This window comes from Wasmannia auropunctata, unplaced genomic scaffold (assembly GCF_000956235.1).
Source record: "Wasmannia auropunctata unplaced genomic scaffold, wasmannia.A_1.0 LD336035.1, whole genome shotgun sequence".
Classification (NCBI taxonomy): domain Eukaryota; kingdom Metazoa; phylum Arthropoda; class Insecta; order Hymenoptera; family Formicidae; genus Wasmannia; species Wasmannia auropunctata.
This window is the reverse complement of record NW_012026855.1, coordinates 724,373-742,652: the sequence shown is the minus strand read 5'-3', so window position 1 is coordinate 742,652 and position 18,280 is coordinate 724,373. Positions and strand designations below refer to the sequence as shown.

Genomic DNA, 18,280 nt, shown 5'->3' with positions numbered 1-18,280 from the left:
CGTTTTACAACATATCGGAGGCAAAGATATTTTTCAATATTCTCGAATACCTGGCAGGTATTCATCCAAAGTCAATCGGTTACGAGTTTTCCAAAGCATGGAAATAAAATAACGTGAATATTTCATGCGTTGATGCCTTCGCGGAACGGTTTGACATAAAATAGAAGGGAATTTTTTTCATCTTCAATGACATGACAACTATTTTGTTTATAATTACAATTTTGGAGAATTAATTCAGTCAGTTTAATAATTCTCATTCGTGCAATACGTAACTTTGTGGAGGGAAGAAAGAAAGAGAGAGAAAGAATAAAACAAACGTATGACAAAGTCGAACTATCTGTGATTCAAGTTACTCATCTGTATTATGAAGACGGTTTTCCAAATAGCAAACGCTAATACGAGAAGCATGGAATGCGTATAAGCATCGTGTGCATCCGGTTAAACCGGTGGCGCAGGATTAAAACATCGAATTTTCGGGCCGCATCTCGGGGCGCCCACGAATAAGGCCAGTAAGTATAAGGCTCACGGGACAATGCCCACGATTCAATATAGTGGATAGGGGTATCGCACACCGGGGACGTAAAAATCGAACATTTAGGGCCGTCGCGTTGCCCTCCTTCGGATAAGCGACGATCGTCGCCGTGCGTTTGTCGTTGCTTGAATAATGCATGGCCATGCATACGCCGAGAGAACGACCGATGGGATTAAAGCGACATCGCCGGGGAGGCAGCCGAGGGTGGGGACGATGGACGCGGAGGGTCCGCGCAGAGAGGGGCCCGCGCGCGGCCCCTCCTCGCGAATCGAGCATCGCATCTTGAACAACGCGGCGTAATATCCGGATGCGTCGCGATCCCGGAGCCCCGGAGCTCGTGTATACCGCACGTCGCACGCCCGTTCCTGTTCTTCGCCGTGGACCATCCTCGTCCTCGTCCCCATCGTCGTCGTCGTCGTCGTCTTCGTCGTCTTGGGGCTCGCGCGCACCGCCCACGCAGCGTGTTGAACCCCAGTCCTATGTTATGCTAATAACGCCGACGGCAGGGAACATGGGGCTCGATACTGACTGAGCCCGGATAAGATAGCCCGAATCCCCGACGCGGCGGTCGCCCATTTCGGACCCCTCTTGGTAATTAAGGTACATCCGTATCGCGCGCACCCGCGGTATATGCCCATCTTTCTGCTAATCCTTTCCTCTCTATTCCCTTTTTCTTCGTTTTTTCCTTCATTTCTTTTTTTCATCTGCTTCCTGCGTTCACTCGCTCGCGAGAAACTCTGCGGCAGCGGCGGCGGCGGCGGCGGCGGCGACGACAGCATTTCGCCGAATCTCCGCGGATTACTGTCGCAGAATGAGAGTCGAAGCATTAAGCTTGGCGATATCTTAATTGAGGCGGCCGGTTTGTGTCTCCGTCGCCGTGAACAGATCGACGAAAGAATGTAACGTCCCAGTTCGCGTCTGCCGTGTTAATTAGGGGACTACGATTACAGCCGTTTTTTGCCGAAGAAAAAACGTTATCGCGCAGCTTGGGATGGTACGAGGGGGACTGCTGATTAGCGAATTGCCGCCCGGACACCGTTATACACGTAATCGTATCATATCGTTCGATTCTGCTCTGACGATAGACCGCATATTTCGAGAATAATTATGGTAACACGATAATGCATATAACAATAATAATAATAATTCTCTGACAATTATAACGATATGATAATTATATATAACAAGTATTGTTAAAACAGTTGGTCGCAACGTAAATTGAGCATTCGCATTTTCATCCAGCGCACATATTAATATGTCGCGTAATTAGAGACGAAATCGAAAATTTTATAATCCCTAATGTTTATGTATCTCTTAAATTTCGGCAACACACTTTTAACAACGTCACACAGGAGTCAATCAATACTTATTGTAAATACGTGGCAGGCTACATTATCCAAGCAACGGATATAGGCTACAGTCATGCCGGTGCGGCACTCGTGCAATTTTGCAGGATTATTACGCGTGCGGAAATACAATGCCATTCAATATACATTGCTTTTATAATCCCTGCAAAGGTCCGCGCTGTTTCTGGAAAATTTGGTGTCGAGTTTTTGCATTTTACTCATGCAGAAAGTCGGCACGAGCTCAAAGCAACGGATAGGCTATACAGACAGTCATGCCGGTGCGGCACTCATGCAATTTTGCAGGATTATTACCCGTGCGGAAAATACAATGCTAGCCAATATGCATCGCTTTTATAATCCCTAAATGTTTCTTTATCCCTTAAATGTCGGTAACAAACTTTCAACAACGTCACACAGGAATCGATCAATACTTATTGTAAACAGTGCCGGATTTAAAAAAGTGGGGGGCCCTGATTTTTTAATCAAATTTTCTTCTTAATCAAGTTTTGTTTGTGCAATGGGGGCCCCTAATTTGTGGGGGCCCCTGGGCGGCCGCCCAGTCCGCCCTCTCTCAAATCCGGCACTGATTGTAAATATGCGTCAGGATTATTACGCGTGCGGAAATACAATGCTATATCCAATATACATCGCTTAGAGCGATAAAATTAAGAGCATTTCTTCGAAACGAAATCGTTCGCTCACCTCTCGCGTCCACTCTTCTTGGAATTTTTACGCAAACGACCATCAGCAGCCACGATCATCTACGGAAAGTCAGCAATGTATCGAAGCAAATAATAGTACTCTCCGCTATCCGCCTCCCTATCCATTCCCCATATGTAGCATCGGACGCGACGGAGTCTGAAGGGGTTGCAGGATGCAATATCGGTGCAATATTGCTCGAATATATATAAGGGCACCGTCTATATGGTGGCGGCGCCCGCCGAAACGACGGAGCGCGATACCGCAAACTGTTTCTATAACTCACTATGAGAAAGGAAGAGGGGATGATAGCAGAGATACTCTTATACCGAAGGGTTCATCGCGGCGGCGGTGCGTCCTGGTGCGATTGATGTCGTTAACCCTGCAAAGAAATCAAATTCGATCACACAGTGCGGACATTAAAGTACCGCAAAGCAGAATATGCAATTTTTAATCTAGAGAAACCTAATCTATATTATTATGTGTATAATTGTATTATATATTTTGCGTTTTTTTTTAGTTATTTATGAAGGCAATTGAGTGTTAAAAATCGATGCTTCAATATTGAGATCAAATATCTGTATGTATATTGCTATTTTTATTATATCGAGATTACACGGAAAGAACAATTTTGCTGAATCCAGATTTGAAAATAATTTTTGTTCAATAGTCAAAATTATTTTTGTGCAAAAGTCAAAATGATTGCTAAAATATCAGAACGTTTTATAGCAATACTTATCAGTTTTAACATTCCAACAAATTATTTTGATGATTCAATAAAAAATTATTTTCAGATCTGTTTTTAGCAAAATTTTTAGGTCTTTCAAAATGGTTCTTTCCGTGTAGATCTCAGTGATTTATTATGGATGTAGTAAATGCAATTAAATTAAAAAATGACAAATTTATAAAATTCTCTCTAACTCTAAAGAAATTCGCGTGGAGTAGTGTTAAAGTAATTTACAATAGTAATGTGTTTTTTTTTCAGGTATATTTTCATCAACGTTGTTTCAACTATCGTTTCGTTTAAAGTGCAAAATTAAAACCAATTGAAAACTTTCAATATGTCATACCAATTAAAACTGCTGCCTTTTATTTAAAAAAAAAAAACAACAAAAAGATTCTGTCTTCTATGAATGTCACCATGATGCAAATTGCAAACGATAAAATTCGTTTACAACGAGCGAAGAATAGACGCGGCGAATAACGATCAAACGCTCGGATTTGCAAACCGGGGTGTGCCAACGGTCCCTCGGCTTAGCATTCCGGGATTAATATCGTATCCTTAACAACACCGGCCGCGAGTTCGACACCGCCCACGTCGCACACGCGGCAGATGGAGCGTGCATAGAACCGAGCCGTGCACAAGTCCTCCATCCTGTCCCGCTTCTCTCCTCCCCGTCGCCGGCCGATGTCTCCTCAAGGAGGCTCTTTGTGCGCGCGTGCATGTGTACAGCCTGGCATTCCCATCGGTTGCATAATATCACCGTCTTTCCGGTAAATAGAATGTCGGAAGCGAACGGCTACCGCCCCTGATTCCCCCCCGCCTGCCTCCCCTTTGTGCTCGTAACGGTACGTCCTCGGCAGAGCCAGCGCCGCGAACGTTAACCGCGAATTTATTCCCGGCGCGGCGCGGCGTGGCGCGTTGCGGTGCGCGCCCGGCCGAAAAAGAAAATCGATTTCGGGTCGTGCCCGTGCGTATTGAAAATTCATTCAACGGACAGCGGAGAGACCGGGAGAAACGGCGGTCGCCTCTGTCGGCTGCCAAGTCAGCGTCCTGGCCGTTGTAATTGCATCGGTTAGCCCGATTACGCGAGTAGAGTGGAGGTGACCGGTTCGCCCGATTGATTTTTCCGTCGCCGCGACGATTCGTGCGATCGTACATGCACGGCGATCCATCGATAGGGCACGCAAGAGAGCTTTTTCGCGTTTTTTTTCCCCCGATCGATCGCGATCGTGACGATCATCGTAATTTGTTGGCCGTTACGCGCGGAGCGTCCATATACGGTTTACTTCGATCGGAACGAATTTCGGTCGACTGAGCTTCTATCAGACTCGGTTAGCCCGGCGCAAATGCGCGGCCGCGATCGACCGCTGTGCTTTGTCGTTTCGCGCGCGTTTACCACTTACGTTACCGGCACGAACCGCGTATTTTCTCAACACGAACGCGCCGTCGGCGGATCAAGCGGAACGTTTACGTTTCCCGAGAGAAACGGTTTGCCGGTTGTGTTTTCATTAGCGGCCGCAATAATGTTATTAACTGAACTTGGGCTGTTCTTCTTTGTTTTTAGATACTTCTTTTTTGTTTCACTTGCGCCTTAAGTCGATTAAGTCGTTGTAACGATGATATAAATGTGATAACGCGAGTACTGCGCAATAGTAAAATGTTTCGTAATTGATTCTAACATAATTATACGAGGGGAGAAAACATTATTAGAATACGGATCGGTACACGTATTTATCCGGTATTTATTTTAATATGAATATTTAATTGCGGGTATGCGCGCAATCAGTGCTCATGCGGATATAACGTAACAACAATGAATGCATGCAGCAACATTTTACAGTTTTGCGCAGCTGTTGTATCTATTTCCTGACATTTTTAAATATTATTATTGATTTTACGATTGTACGGATGCGCGTGTTTAATAAGCGCAGAACGCGATATCCTCTTGCTGTATCTACGAGTCTAAATCTGATGCTGGAAAATAAACGAAAAATGAGTGCCCTCAACAAGCTGTCGCTTGTTGTCAGCCGGTGTACGTGTCTAATCGAAGGACGGATGAAAACATTCCGTCCACTTTTTAAACAGCGACCGAATTTGCACGCCCATGCCGCTATGTTTAACTAACCCGAAACCTCAAATTACCATTTGGCTTGCTGGTCGTCCTCATGAACCCGTGCGAACCATCAAGTCGCCGACATATGCCTGCAATCACGAATTGTCCACCGACGCATGCACTTCTGCATGCACACATTCTGACGCACTCTGTCGCACTTTAGTGTTCGCGGGCGCACGATGAGCGAATTTGCGGTTGATAGTGCGGTCGGGACCCCCCTCCCCACCCTCTCTCTTCTCCCCTTCGCGACAGTTTCGAGAACAGAAAATCTCGCTCTACGTTACGCGCCAGAGAAATTAAATTTAAAAAAAATAGTACGTATTCCTCAAACGAGTATCTTAGATGCCGAAACTAAATACGGAGTTTACGCGATGTGAGTTTTACTCAATTTTAAATGCATAATTTGTGATGCATGCGATGTAAAGTTCATTTCAATATATATGAGAGTCGAATTTCCCTAAGTGCACGGTAGTAACTTAAGATATAATGTTTACAAGAATGCAAGAAAAAGAGAGAGAGAGAGAGAGAGAGAGAGAGCACATTTTAGCTTTAATAATATATAAAGAATATAAAATATATTTAAAACGTTATGTCGAGTAAATAGTTATTAAAAACATTTTAAAAGCGGTTAATTATGAACGAGTAAACACGACAGTGATAAATAGCTGGTTATACCGAGAATCATCAAGAATTATCCTGATTAAATCTAAATGCTCGCGCTCTTATAATCGCTCGTTCGCACTTAAATTAATGTAAGTACATTCCTGTAGCTGGTGCGTAATTATGTAAAGCAGAAAATTCGATATAATTCTGTTCCTTGAAGAGATGGAAATATATAAAGTTACAAGATTTTCTTTTTTGGGGGGGGGGGAGGAGGAGAGAGGGTGAAAAGAAGGAACGTAATGATACATCTCTCTTTAAGTAGAAAAATTATACCGGCTTTCGCCAATTCGCTAGCTATCACGAATTCCAGGCACCTCGCAGAGGGTGCCCTCAAATTAAGCTCGGCTTAAGCCTCCCGTAATCTTACATTAGAGCCGTGACTATTTCCTGCCTATCAGTGTTACCCGACGAACTGCCGGTTGCGCGCTATAAATCATCTTCTCCCCTGCCTATGTCATGACGATTCACCGTCGAGCCGGTGAGCGAGACCCGTACACGAGAATCATTTTATTGTCGCGTGTATTTTATCGAAATTTCTATGGCGCGCCGCGACGAGGTTGTTGAAATCAGGCTTATCATCATAAATACAGGAATCCCCGTGAAAAGCGCAACAATCTCCGCCGCCGCCGCGCGCGGCCACGGCGGCGTAACATTAATCTACGTCGCTGATGATAGGATATGACACGCCTCCGAGTGTACTAATGCTTCCTGCGGAGCTTTCTGGAAAAAGGGTGGAGGGAAGGGGGGAGGGAAAAAGGAAGAAAAATCCGAAAAACTTTCCTGAAAATAGCCGGGACACGCTCCACGCTCGTCGAGTCCCACGAACGCCATCGACTCGCGGGAGTTCGACGCGTTGCGTTTATTAATTAACCCTTTCGGTGTGCTTTACGCTCCGACGGTTCCGAGGGTTGTTCGGATTTTTCAAACTTTTCTGATTAAAAGTAAAGAAGAAAGTTTTCTCAATCTACTTCCCAAGAAATTGATACTTTGAATTCTTGACTAAAATAGGTTAAAGCTACACACGCCGAATTTCGTTACTGTGAATTCCACGACTGAAATTACAAAGTAATTTTTCTCTGTATGCTTACATATTCGCTTTTTGTTGGATTATAATACATTGTGTAATCAAGTAATAATGCAAATATTTACTTTCAGTTAAATTACGCAAGCACTGATTATTCAATGAATATATTATTTTTTTCAAAATCGTGAATAATAAAATTAATTAAAATAATTATTATAAATATATATTATTAAATAAATAATATTATTATAAACAATAATTATTCTTGTACGTTATTATTATAAATATATACATTAGCTTTTTCAAAATTAAAAGTAAAATGTTTGGGAAACTACAAACTATGAAGTTGAATTTTGAAAAGTGAAGAATATTAATTACATTGCTGTTAATTGCAGAAATTTAATATTGTATAGCAAAATGTATTATTTCATTTAACAAGAAAAAAATGTGCAATGGTTTTTTTGTATAAAAATGATAAAGATACATATCATTGATATAAAAAGATAATAAAACATAATTCCAAAATATATGTTATTTTATTTTCTCTCTCTCTCTCTCTCTCTCTCTCTCTCTCTCTCACCACTTTGTTTCCTATCCTTTTCAATGTTTAAAAAAATCCTTCGAATAGAATTATAAGTTTTTTATATTATTATTAACAGTATAAATGCATACAATATTTATAATGCAGATCTCTTCGCTGAGTAAATAGCTGCTCTTTTTTAGCTTTTGCTTTAAGGATATCAACCTTATACTTAATTAAAGGAATAATGTGCGTATTATCGAGTTAATATTCCCATTGGTTGCCTAATCTGGCATTAAAATCATTTAACGCTGCCGATTTTTAAATGGTACTGAATGGAAAGCCGATAAGCGGTTCGCTTTCCCACCGCCTTACAAAAAGCGATCCGCTCCGAAGAGTATGGATACTTAACGCTCGCTTAATTCCCATCAAGCACACCCTCATCATTCCATCGCGCGGCGGTACTTCTGGCCGCGCGAGGATCTACATCGCGCCCTTTTCCTGTTGGTCCTGTTAGCTCGTATATCGCGGACGGCATCGCGGCAGAATGAATTAATTCCGATGGCTCTTGACGGCTCACGCAATCGAAATCCCACTATTTCCTCTCGCGAGGCCCCGTCCGCGAGCGACCCTCCGTCTGACAGACGCGTTTATCGGGAGACGGATGCGCGCATTTCCAGCGGCAGGCATTCGCGGTCAGCGAGGTGTGCGGAATACGCGTGTGGGCGTCGAACGCGACCGCCGCCGCCGGAGGTAGGGGTTGGAGGAGACTTACCGATGCGGTGATTGATAACGTTATCGATCATTGTGCCCTGAAGCTTGGACGCGTCCGCGCCGACGACGGATACCACCGGCGGCGGCGTAACGTAGCGCCGTATGGGGAGGCGGGTAAGGACGCTCTTCTCGTCCGGGTGACGAGACGCACGACGAAGCGCAGCACAGGGCGGCTCGCCCTCATCGAGGGGGATGCTCTTGGCTGAAGCGAGAGCGCGAGCGGCGGCGGGAGGGTGTGTGGGTGGGGGGAGGGGAGGGGGGGCGGCGGTAGTGGAGTATAAAAGACGTCCGCGGCAAAAACTGTGAAGCGCTCTGTAGAATTTTCAATAAGGCGGGGTCGGAAGAAGAAGATTAATGCAATGCCGCCGGGGGACCTTAGGAGACGACAGCGACATGACTGTCAAAAGAACATCCCTGGAGGCAGAGTCCATTCGCTCTCTTGCAGCAGCGCAACCCTCTCCGTTTCCACTCTCTCTTTCTCCCTTCCGTCCTCCTCCTTTCTCATGCGCTCTCGTTGGCCTTCTGTCTTTCCTTCTGTCTTCTGGCTCTTCGCTTCTTCGCCAACCCCGACCCTCTTTGCCCTCCTTCTGCTCCTCGTCCACCTCCTCCTCTTCTCCATCCACCTCTCGCCTCTTCACTTTTCCTCTGTCTTCCGACTAGCCTTGTCCACCGATAATCGCCGTATACGCGCGCAGGTGCACCCGTGTCTTCGGACCAACCGAGTGAAATAACTCGTCGGAGAGGCAAAAAAATCCGTACAACGGCGAGCACTCGTCGTCTCCGGCCCGACCCGACCCGACTCGACTTCGATCAGAACTTCGGTGACCTCTTACGCGGAATCTCAAAGCCCGAGTCAATCAGTAGGCGCGCCAAACCAAGCCAACCCTCCAACCTGTGGGGTGAATCCCGAGACAAACTGCGCTGTCTAGCCAGCAGCGTTCGATCAATCACAGGAACAGGCCGCCTACAGCATTAAGCTGACGTGCGTATTCATACACGCACGCACCCACGTCACTGGGAAACACGCAACGAGCAGCACCGTCAAGTGGCATGCTTGACGATGCGAGAAAAAGTTCGACTGGTGGGTGAAATCGTGTTGAAAAAAAAGTGAGGGGCGGATATCGGTTCGCTCTATTATGGCGAGGCGCGATTCTCACTTTAAACAAGCTCGAACGGAAGGAGCTTCGGAATTGTAAATTTCTCATTTTTTTTAAATTTTCATTACATCGTTTTGTCCAATTTTGCAAAATTCACGTTTACGTGCGTCATCGAACGCGTGAACGGTCAAATGCGCCCGCGTAAAATCAGTTATTCCGTCAGAGATACTTGGCAGCGAATTTTTCTTAACCATCCAAAGCATCGCAAACTGACGAAACGTGATCTCGGTTGTCTGCATTTAACGAAGATTTATTTAAGCGCTATCATACGCGCGCGAACACAATTACGGCGTAAATCTCGATTCAACGCGCGGCGCGCATTTTAATGTAATGTATGTACGTTTCATTCGGGGGGGGGAGGGGGGAGATCGAGGGAGTGCCAGCGTCGCGCGAAGTACCCCGTTAATACGCGGGAATACATAATCGTATTTAAACATTCATTGTAATTTTTCCCGTCGTATAAAGACGCGCCTTATACGAAATCGTCAGGTTCACACCGTGTGCTCGTGAATTCCCTTCGCGTCGAATCTCCTTCGAGGCGGACAACGAGATTCTGATAATCGTTGCTGCCTGATCCTGTGCGTTAAGCCGCCACGTTTCCGTCGATAAACATGTACCGCTTCAGCAGCCCACGTCGGATCCTGCAGCATCCGACGGATGGTAGAAGCGGAGAACATTGAGAGAAGAGCCGGAGCCTTTGGTACGAGCGCCAACTGCAGGTCGAATTACACGTGAGAAGCATTTTTTCGATCGGCACAATCGCGTTCGAAAGGAGAAAGAGGAGAATTATACACATCTCGATATTTTGTTTTCAATTTTGCGCCGGATACAAGACATTTAATATACGCAAATATTTTTTTCTTATTAATTTTAGTCAATATTTTACTTTGAAATAGATATACAGAAATAACGTATTAGATTACTTGCAATTTTGTTCAATACAATGTCATAAAGATATATTTTATCAAATTAACGATAGAGGCATTAAAAGTGATATTTATATCACGGAATTGTATTTATTGCGAATGTGCAATATCCTACAATTTAGTCTTATTAGAAATAAATAGAGACATGGCCGAATAATATCGATTCTTTACTAATGGCTTTTTATTACGATACAGCTGCAAAATGTCGCTATTAAACATAAATTTGTACATAATAAAACAAAAGTGATGTATAAATTGTTATATTTATATTTATATATTTTATATCGAAAGGATTAAATTATTAAACATACCACGGAATATTAATAAGTCTAGATAAATGCACTGGCGAATGAACGATTAATTAACGATTACCAATCAATTAAGTTTTACTTGTGAATGCTTAAATTTACACCATGCTATGAAATATACACCATTTAATTACATAAAGAAGAAACTAATTAATGTACGTGTTCTCATTAAAAAGATATAATTACTTTATACGGCTGTAAAAAGAAACTGCAGTGAAAAAGGAATGAAAATATCATGCCATATTATCCATAATTTTAGAAGTTACATCACTTTAATATTTTAATAATATGAACATAAATTATATAACCATTTACACGTTCGTAATTTTTATATTTTTCTTAAAGTCAAGATCTCGATGTCCTAAATTTCTATCAACGTTTCTCAGGTTTCTATCGTCACAAATTTAGCGGTAGCACGCTGATTGATTATACAGTGGTCTACCTGGCTCTTTACATGATTCCCGCGTACTGACAAGCTGGAAAAGTAATTTACAAGGGTAAGGACAGGTACACCTGGTAACTTATCAGCATCTCCTAACATGTCACTTACGCGGAAGTTAAAGTTGGAGGACAGAAACGTCCTTCCTTCTCCTTCAGGAGGGGGACTCCTTCAGAGCACTCCTTTAGTAGGGCTTTAAACGGATGCGGCGTAATGCTCTCGGAAGCGTTCAACAGCTCGTCCGCGAGCCTCTGATATTCCTCCGCCTGCCTCTTCATCTCGGACTGGTGTTGCCGCTGTTCCTCCTCCAATTCGTGGCGTCTCGTCTCTTCGGCGCACCTCTGCTGCTCCTTGAGCTCCAGCCCGTAACGAAGCGCCTTTTGTCTGCTCTCCTTCTGCTCCGTCGCAGTCAAGTCGGCGTCCATCTCGATCTGTCTCTCGAGCGCCTCCCGCTCCTCCATCTTCATCCGTCGTGCCCGCTCCTCCGCCTCCTGCCGCGTCATCAGCTGTTCCTCCCGGCCGCGAAGGACTTCCTGCGCGGCGCGCCGGCGAGTTTCCTTGAATTTCTTCAGCGCGAGCTCGCGTCTTGCCTCAGTGGCCTCGTGCGACTGCCGAATTATGGCTTCCATCTCGAGGTTCCGTTTGACCTCCTCCTGCTTCAAGTCTTTCAGATACTTCAGATAGGAGTTTAATTCCACGCGAATGGCCGCGGTGTCCTGTTTCGCACGAGTCTTCTCCATAGCCTGTTCCTCCTCGGCCAGCGCTATGAATGCGCGATCCACCATGGCTTCCTCGCGGGCACGTTCGGCGAGGAACTTGCTCGTCGTTAGGATCTGCTCCTCGAGTTCCTTCTTCAACTTTTCCCGCTTTTGCCTTTTCATCTCGAGATTCCTCAACTCCGCTCGACGCGTATCCTCGCACAGCCGCTCCAGATGCTCCTGCTCGTCTCTCTCGACTCGCTTCTTCTCGTCTTCCAGCGCCAACTTGTCCGCCACTTGCCTGGCTAAAGTGGACACCGTTTCTTGCTGGGCTAAGGCTCGTCTCTCCGACTCCTCTGTCTCTTTGTGCCTCTTCGCCACGGCCTCCCTCAGCATTATCTCGTGCCAGACAGCGTCCAGTTCCTTCTCCGCTAATCCCCTCGCTTGGTTGTCCGCCATCTGCGCCGCGTTACTTCGCTTCGCGTCAATCGCGGATCTTCTCGACAATTCTTGCTTAATATCCGGACACGAGGCTAGATACCGTTGCATCTGTTTGGCAGCTACCGTCGCTTCGTGTTCCTTGTCGTGGCGTTTTCTCAACTCCTCTGTTCTCGCGAGCATCTCTTCGAACCGGGCGCACTCGTCCCGCCGCGCTACCTCCACGATCTCCCTCGTTAGATTCGCCTCCTCGCTCGATACGAGATCGCGTAGTCTCTCCCTACGCGCCTGTAGATTCTCCTCGTACGCCGACATGTCTGGAGATTAGTCGTTGCCGTGTTAACGGCTGGTAATTATCCCCGTTCAACGGCTCTCATTACGCAAGGGAAAATGACGGCTAAATGCCGTATCCAAACGGACATATGATAGATTTATGTGCGATAATTGAAATTAAGTGAAAAATGAATAGAGATTTCTGAAAATAGAAAGAGGGAGAGAGAGAGAGAGAGAGAGAGAGAGAGGAAGCTAATTAAATTAATTTTTATTAATTCTTTAAAAATCTTTAAAAATCTAACATTGATGAATTCGATAATAGTAGATATATACATCTTAATTTTGTAAAATTAAATCTCTCTCTCTCTCTCTCTTTCTTTCTACTACACGAGAAAAAATATTGATTGTACGAACTAAATTTGTATAGCTGTTTAATCCAATAGTTAATTCAACAATTTTTTAGTTGCACAAAGAAAGGTATAGTTCATTCATTTCAACTATCAAAAATTTTTAATTAAGAGTTAACTAAACCAACTCAATTAAATTATTTTGTTCGAAATACTAGTAGTATTTATTTATGTTTGCATACTATTTAGTTAGCCAAGTAATATATTTGTTTAAATTCCAAGTATCGAACTGACTAAACGATGCTGATGGGGATAATAAATAGTATGTATTTTTTTAATAGAACGGTTGAGTTGAATACGATAAATTTTTGTTGAAACAAAATAGTTTAGTTAAAAAATAGTATTTTGTTTATAACAGTAACAAATTATTTTGTGTCATCATAGTAACGTTTAGTCGAAGTATCGTATAGACTAAATATTTTGGTAAAATGAAACAAATTTTGTGTTTTTCAACCAATTTTTTTTCTCGATGTAATGTCACTATTATTCCATTATATAAAGAATTGACAAGTGCAAATTATATATATAACATTTATGCAATACTACAGCGACAAGAATGTCTGCAAATTTTTTAAAGAAGCATTTCATCTTCTTCATCTATCTTTCACTTGCGCTTAAGTTTTCTTAAGAGGTGCAAACGTAATAAAGAAAAAAAAGCCACATTAACGTTCACGTTAATACCTTGTTGGACTCGTTGGCGAAGATTCTTGTTCCTGATTTTCCGATCGGTTTCTTTCTCGAAGTCCAGAGTTTTAAGTAACTGGTCGTATTCCCTCTTCTCCTCCTCCTCCTCTGCGCCCTCGAAGATAGATCTACCCGATCCATGGTGCTTTGCAATGCGGCAACTTTTGCGTTCGCGTAACTTGTGCCCGTAAGATATATTTGCCGTGCCGGGAACGTCAATGGGATACTTCCTCGCTTTGGGTAAACTGCATTGCACTTTAGGTAAAGGTAACAAACTCATCTTTGGGGTTAACTATAAAAAAATGATGACGAAACAGAAAAAAATGTCAAAGTTGACAATCCTTCACAGACAATGTCACACGTGCGAGAGATCCGAGAATGCGAGTTTCGCCAGCTTGTTAGCAGTTATGGTTGCTATGGCGATACGCATTTATTGAACTAACATTTTTGGAATGAAAGGGAGAATAGAAAATACGAAAAAAATGGAGTAATTCCTAAATGGTTATTAGGAATTTTCCATTGAAAAATTCATTGTAGTCGTTTAAGTGTTTTCGTTGTCGTTAAAAAATGACGATTAATTACGCGCATATGTGTATACTTATCTTCAATATATTGTGAATTAAAACATCTGGACCACAGCTTTGCGTAGATATTGTAGATTATCGCAATAGGTTTAGAATTTTGGTGGACGCATTTCAAAGTTGTTTGCATCGGTGGAAATCTGTACAGCTCGAAATAATGCGCCCGCGGCGATGCATGCAATGTAATATCCGTACCGGAATGATCGAATATTCAATATTCCCAAATTAGATAGGAAATCTAATATGATCGGTGAGATTATATGGTTGCTACATAAATAGCATGCACGGTTATTAGGTATGACTGATTAAATCAAGATTGCAAATGTGAAAGCACAGGAATTTGCTCTTTATTATTGATATACGCCGCTATTACCCGAAAATTTCTTCTTCGTGCTCTCGTACGTAGCACGAATCGGGATAAGTGAGTTTTATCATTGCGTCAGATTGGGAATACATGAATAAACACTTGTCTTGTGTTCTAATAGCGCGTTAATTAATATACATCGATTGCGCGTCGTAGTGCAAATTTATTTAATAAAAATTCCATACAAATTTAAAATATTAAGACAAAAAAGTAACTCCCATTAGATATATATGTATATGTATGTGCACAACACTTCTTTAAATTATACATAATTCCTCTGTTACATACATGTGCCAAATCTTATTAGATTTGTAACACAGTCCTTTACATATCTATTAATATCTATATTAATATAATAATATTATATTAATAATATTATGTCTAATTATTTTTGTAAAAAAAGCTTTTCAAATAAAAGTTATGACAATAAAATGAAAATACGTATGCACTTTATTTTGCGCAGGAATACATTACATTCTGTATAATACACACAATTCCGAAATGAAATCTATCATTTTATATAACTGTGATATCTTACTTTATAATAATCACATCAAATATAAACTAAAAGTCACTTGTTATATGGAAAGATAAAAATGATCAGATGTATGTAATTAAATACAACGAACGCCCGGTGAAATTTCAATACACTACCATATATCGACTATCAATTTTTATAAACTTAAATTTTCAAAATTATCATACATTATATGACGTTATAAAATAATATTGCATAAAAAATCGTAAACATGCGAATCCGTTTTTTTATTACATCAAATATTGATGCGAATATAATTAGATTTTTATTTTATTTTGTTCTACTATCGAAGTAATACTGTGCCACAAAATAATTTATCTTTATGGCATTTTGCGATACGGCTCATAAACAATTTATACACAATTTCAAGAGCATCGCTGTTTTTATTTTATATTTATTTACTTCATCAACACTATTGGTATGTTTATATATAAATAATAATACTTCTCACTTATCGAAGAGTACAAAATTGCAAGAAACATACAATAAATCGTGTAATTCGTCATAAGTTGTCGAATAAAGTAAATAACGGAAGTATAATTATATAAAAATTGGGATCCTGAATAAATGGAGTTTCATTTGCTATATAAGAAAATGTGAAAAGAGCAATCATTCATATTCACATATAAATATATAAGTAATATAATAAAAATAAAATATATATACATATATTTATATATACATATTTGTTTAATATATGTATATATATTTTATTCTTTTCTCATGTTATATTTCCTATATATGTGTGTGTGTGTGTGTGTGTGTGTGTGTGTGTGTGTGTGTTTGTGATGTGTGTGTATGAATGATGATGATGACAAATAAAACATTTGAGTTGTATATTTACGTATATGAATATATATATTTGACGAATGTAGTGTGTACTGTGGAAAATTGAGCGTTTCAAAATCATTTAATATTCTCTCAGTTCTTTCTTTGAATCGAACTTAGTCGTAATGAGTTAAATTATTCACTGAAACTAATCACGTTTCAATTGCGAAAATAATAGCGATCTAACGAATACGTTTGTCAAGTTGTCGCATGACTTGGAATTATCACGGAGAATCTCTTTGTATCTTTTTTTTCGGAAGAGCCTCAAGAAAGAGTTTTTTTCGTGAACGGCCATCTCGGAGTTTCTTCGGTTATAGAAAGACAAAAGCGAAGTAGTCGATGCGAAAATACTAAGGCGTCGAACTGCTGCCAGTATTTGCTGGCGTGATCCCCGTCGATGGCGGAACGGAAGCTGTCATTGTTGGTGGCGCGTAAGGACTTCCACAGAGTTGGTCGGCTATACGTCCACCCTCACGAAGACCGCTGAGGAATGCGCCATGTACGGTGGCTGGATAATTCCGTATAGTGTGCTCTCCTGAAAAGCCGTCGTGTAAATAGGTCAACGTGCACTCTCGTCGAAAAAAGTTTATTACGACGCGACATTTATCTAAAGACGCGAATTTATTATTAGATATTATTTAGATATTATTATTAGATATTATTAGAATTTATTATTAGATATCTCGTATCGACATTAAAATCTCACGTTTGTTTATCAATCAATCTTTTCGCGTATTTATTATACATTTCGTTAAATTCCCTCGAGCGCTAATTCATCCTCTGTTTACATGACCAACATTTCGCGAATAGTAGGATCTTTAAACAGCGTTAACACGCGGAATTACTGCGCACACAAGTCGGGAACGGAGTATCGTAGGGAAGGCAAATTGCATCGCGCATCAATCGCTATGTTCTGCAAACGCGAGCGACGTTTACGTATACATTTACGGGGGACGCAAACACGCGGCGCGATGGCAAACGCAAATATAATTCTCCGTCAGAGAGAAGAACTTAAAAAGCCGTTAAAAATTTCTCATGTCGCGACGATATGCAACGTCGTAGAACAGAGTATCGATTTAATATTTACCTGCGAAGAAGACTCTCGGCTGCGGCGGGGGCTGATTGAGCAGGTGCGGAGGTGACACGGGTGCTGCCAGGAGATCGTAATCGCTGCCGGAACTGCCGACCGCGACGTAACTGTAGGATCCTCGTGCCCAGGGATCCGCCCGCCACCTCGTCACGACGCTTTCGCGCGGTTGCGGTACTACTTGGTTTCCAAAAATGCCCTAAAGAGCAAAAAAGTCTTCCTTCAACCCTTTCCATCTTTTTTTCTCCCGTGAAATACGGAGAGGAGTACAAGGCGTGTAAGATAATAATTATTAAGTATTATGATAAAACGCGTTGCTATGCTTAAGCTAAGTAAGACCGCTATCCGGCACGTCCCTCACCCCCCCCCCTTGCGCGCTCCGACTAGAAATTTCATCCACTTACTTTCAGGACGGCGATGCAACGCCCGACGATAACATCGTCACTGACATTTTCCATTACGCAGGCCGCTTCACCGGCGACGAGGGCCAATAGGACCGGCGCCTTGTATAAGTTCCAGAACAGGAAGAGCTCGCCGCGCGACGCGGTGGTACTTCCCACGTGGCCGAACAAATTGGCCGTTGGATCCCAGAAAATGCGCTCGAAGCATAGCACTACCTGAGAGATTAAAGGGAAAATTACGGGATTGGAATTATATCGAAATACGAACGGGGGGAAAACATTTTTTGTGTTAAAACGTTGCGGATAGAAAATTCCGGCTGAAAAAATTTGCGAATAAATTGCATTCGCTTGAAGAATGCTAGTCGAAAAAATTGTCTAATATTGTGCCTAGACTCTTTCATGTTATTATAATAATATAATAATTAAATATATAATATATCTAATAATTACATAATATTATACATATATATATATATATATATATAATAATTAAATATAACAATTATTCCTTCATAATTTTGAATATTAGGGAATAAAACTACTTGATTCAAAATTATATAATTAAGATTATAATTATTGTGAACTCTAATGCTTTAATATTTCTGTTAAATAATATTGTAATTATCAAGTAATCAGTTATGATATTTTTTAAATGGTTAATTTAATTATTTGTCATAATTTTACATACTAAATAAAATTTTGTTCATTGAATTTAAATTTTACCACAAGTTTCTATATATATATATATATATATAT

The 18,280-nt window shown here is 41.6% G+C and overlaps 2 protein-coding genes across 2 annotated transcripts in view; both read right to left on the bottom strand.

Moving 5' to 3' along the window:
* Positions 1 to 10,803: 10,803 nt before the first annotated feature.
* Positions 10,804 to 12,664, bottom strand: LOC105452280 (trichohyalin). Its single transcript, XM_011693251.1, has 2 exons — positions 11,337 to 12,664; positions 10,804 to 11,262 (listed from the first exon to the last, which is right to left on the bottom strand). Exons 1-2 carry the CDS (start codon positions 12,542 to 12,544, stop codon positions 11,169 to 11,171), a joined length of 1,302 nt encoding a protein of 433 aa, XP_011691553.1. The 5' UTR covers positions 12,545 to 12,664; the 3' UTR covers positions 10,804 to 11,168.
* Positions 12,665 to 16,282: 3,618 nt separating this feature from the next.
* LOC105452250 (lysine-specific histone demethylase 1A) overlaps positions 16,283 to 18,280 on the bottom strand; it is a 105,581-nt gene continuing 103,583 nt past the window's right edge. The window contains exons 12-14 of the mRNA XM_011693203.1: positions 17,528 to 17,740; positions 17,124 to 17,322; positions 16,283 to 16,571 (exon numbers count right to left, since the gene is read on the bottom strand). Of these exons, the coding sequence (XP_011691505.1) occupies positions 16,387 to 16,571; positions 17,124 to 17,322; positions 17,528 to 17,740 (597 nt within the window). The 3' untranslated portion in view covers positions 16,283 to 16,386. The remainder of the gene's footprint in view (positions 16,572 to 17,123; positions 17,323 to 17,527; positions 17,741 to 18,280) is intronic.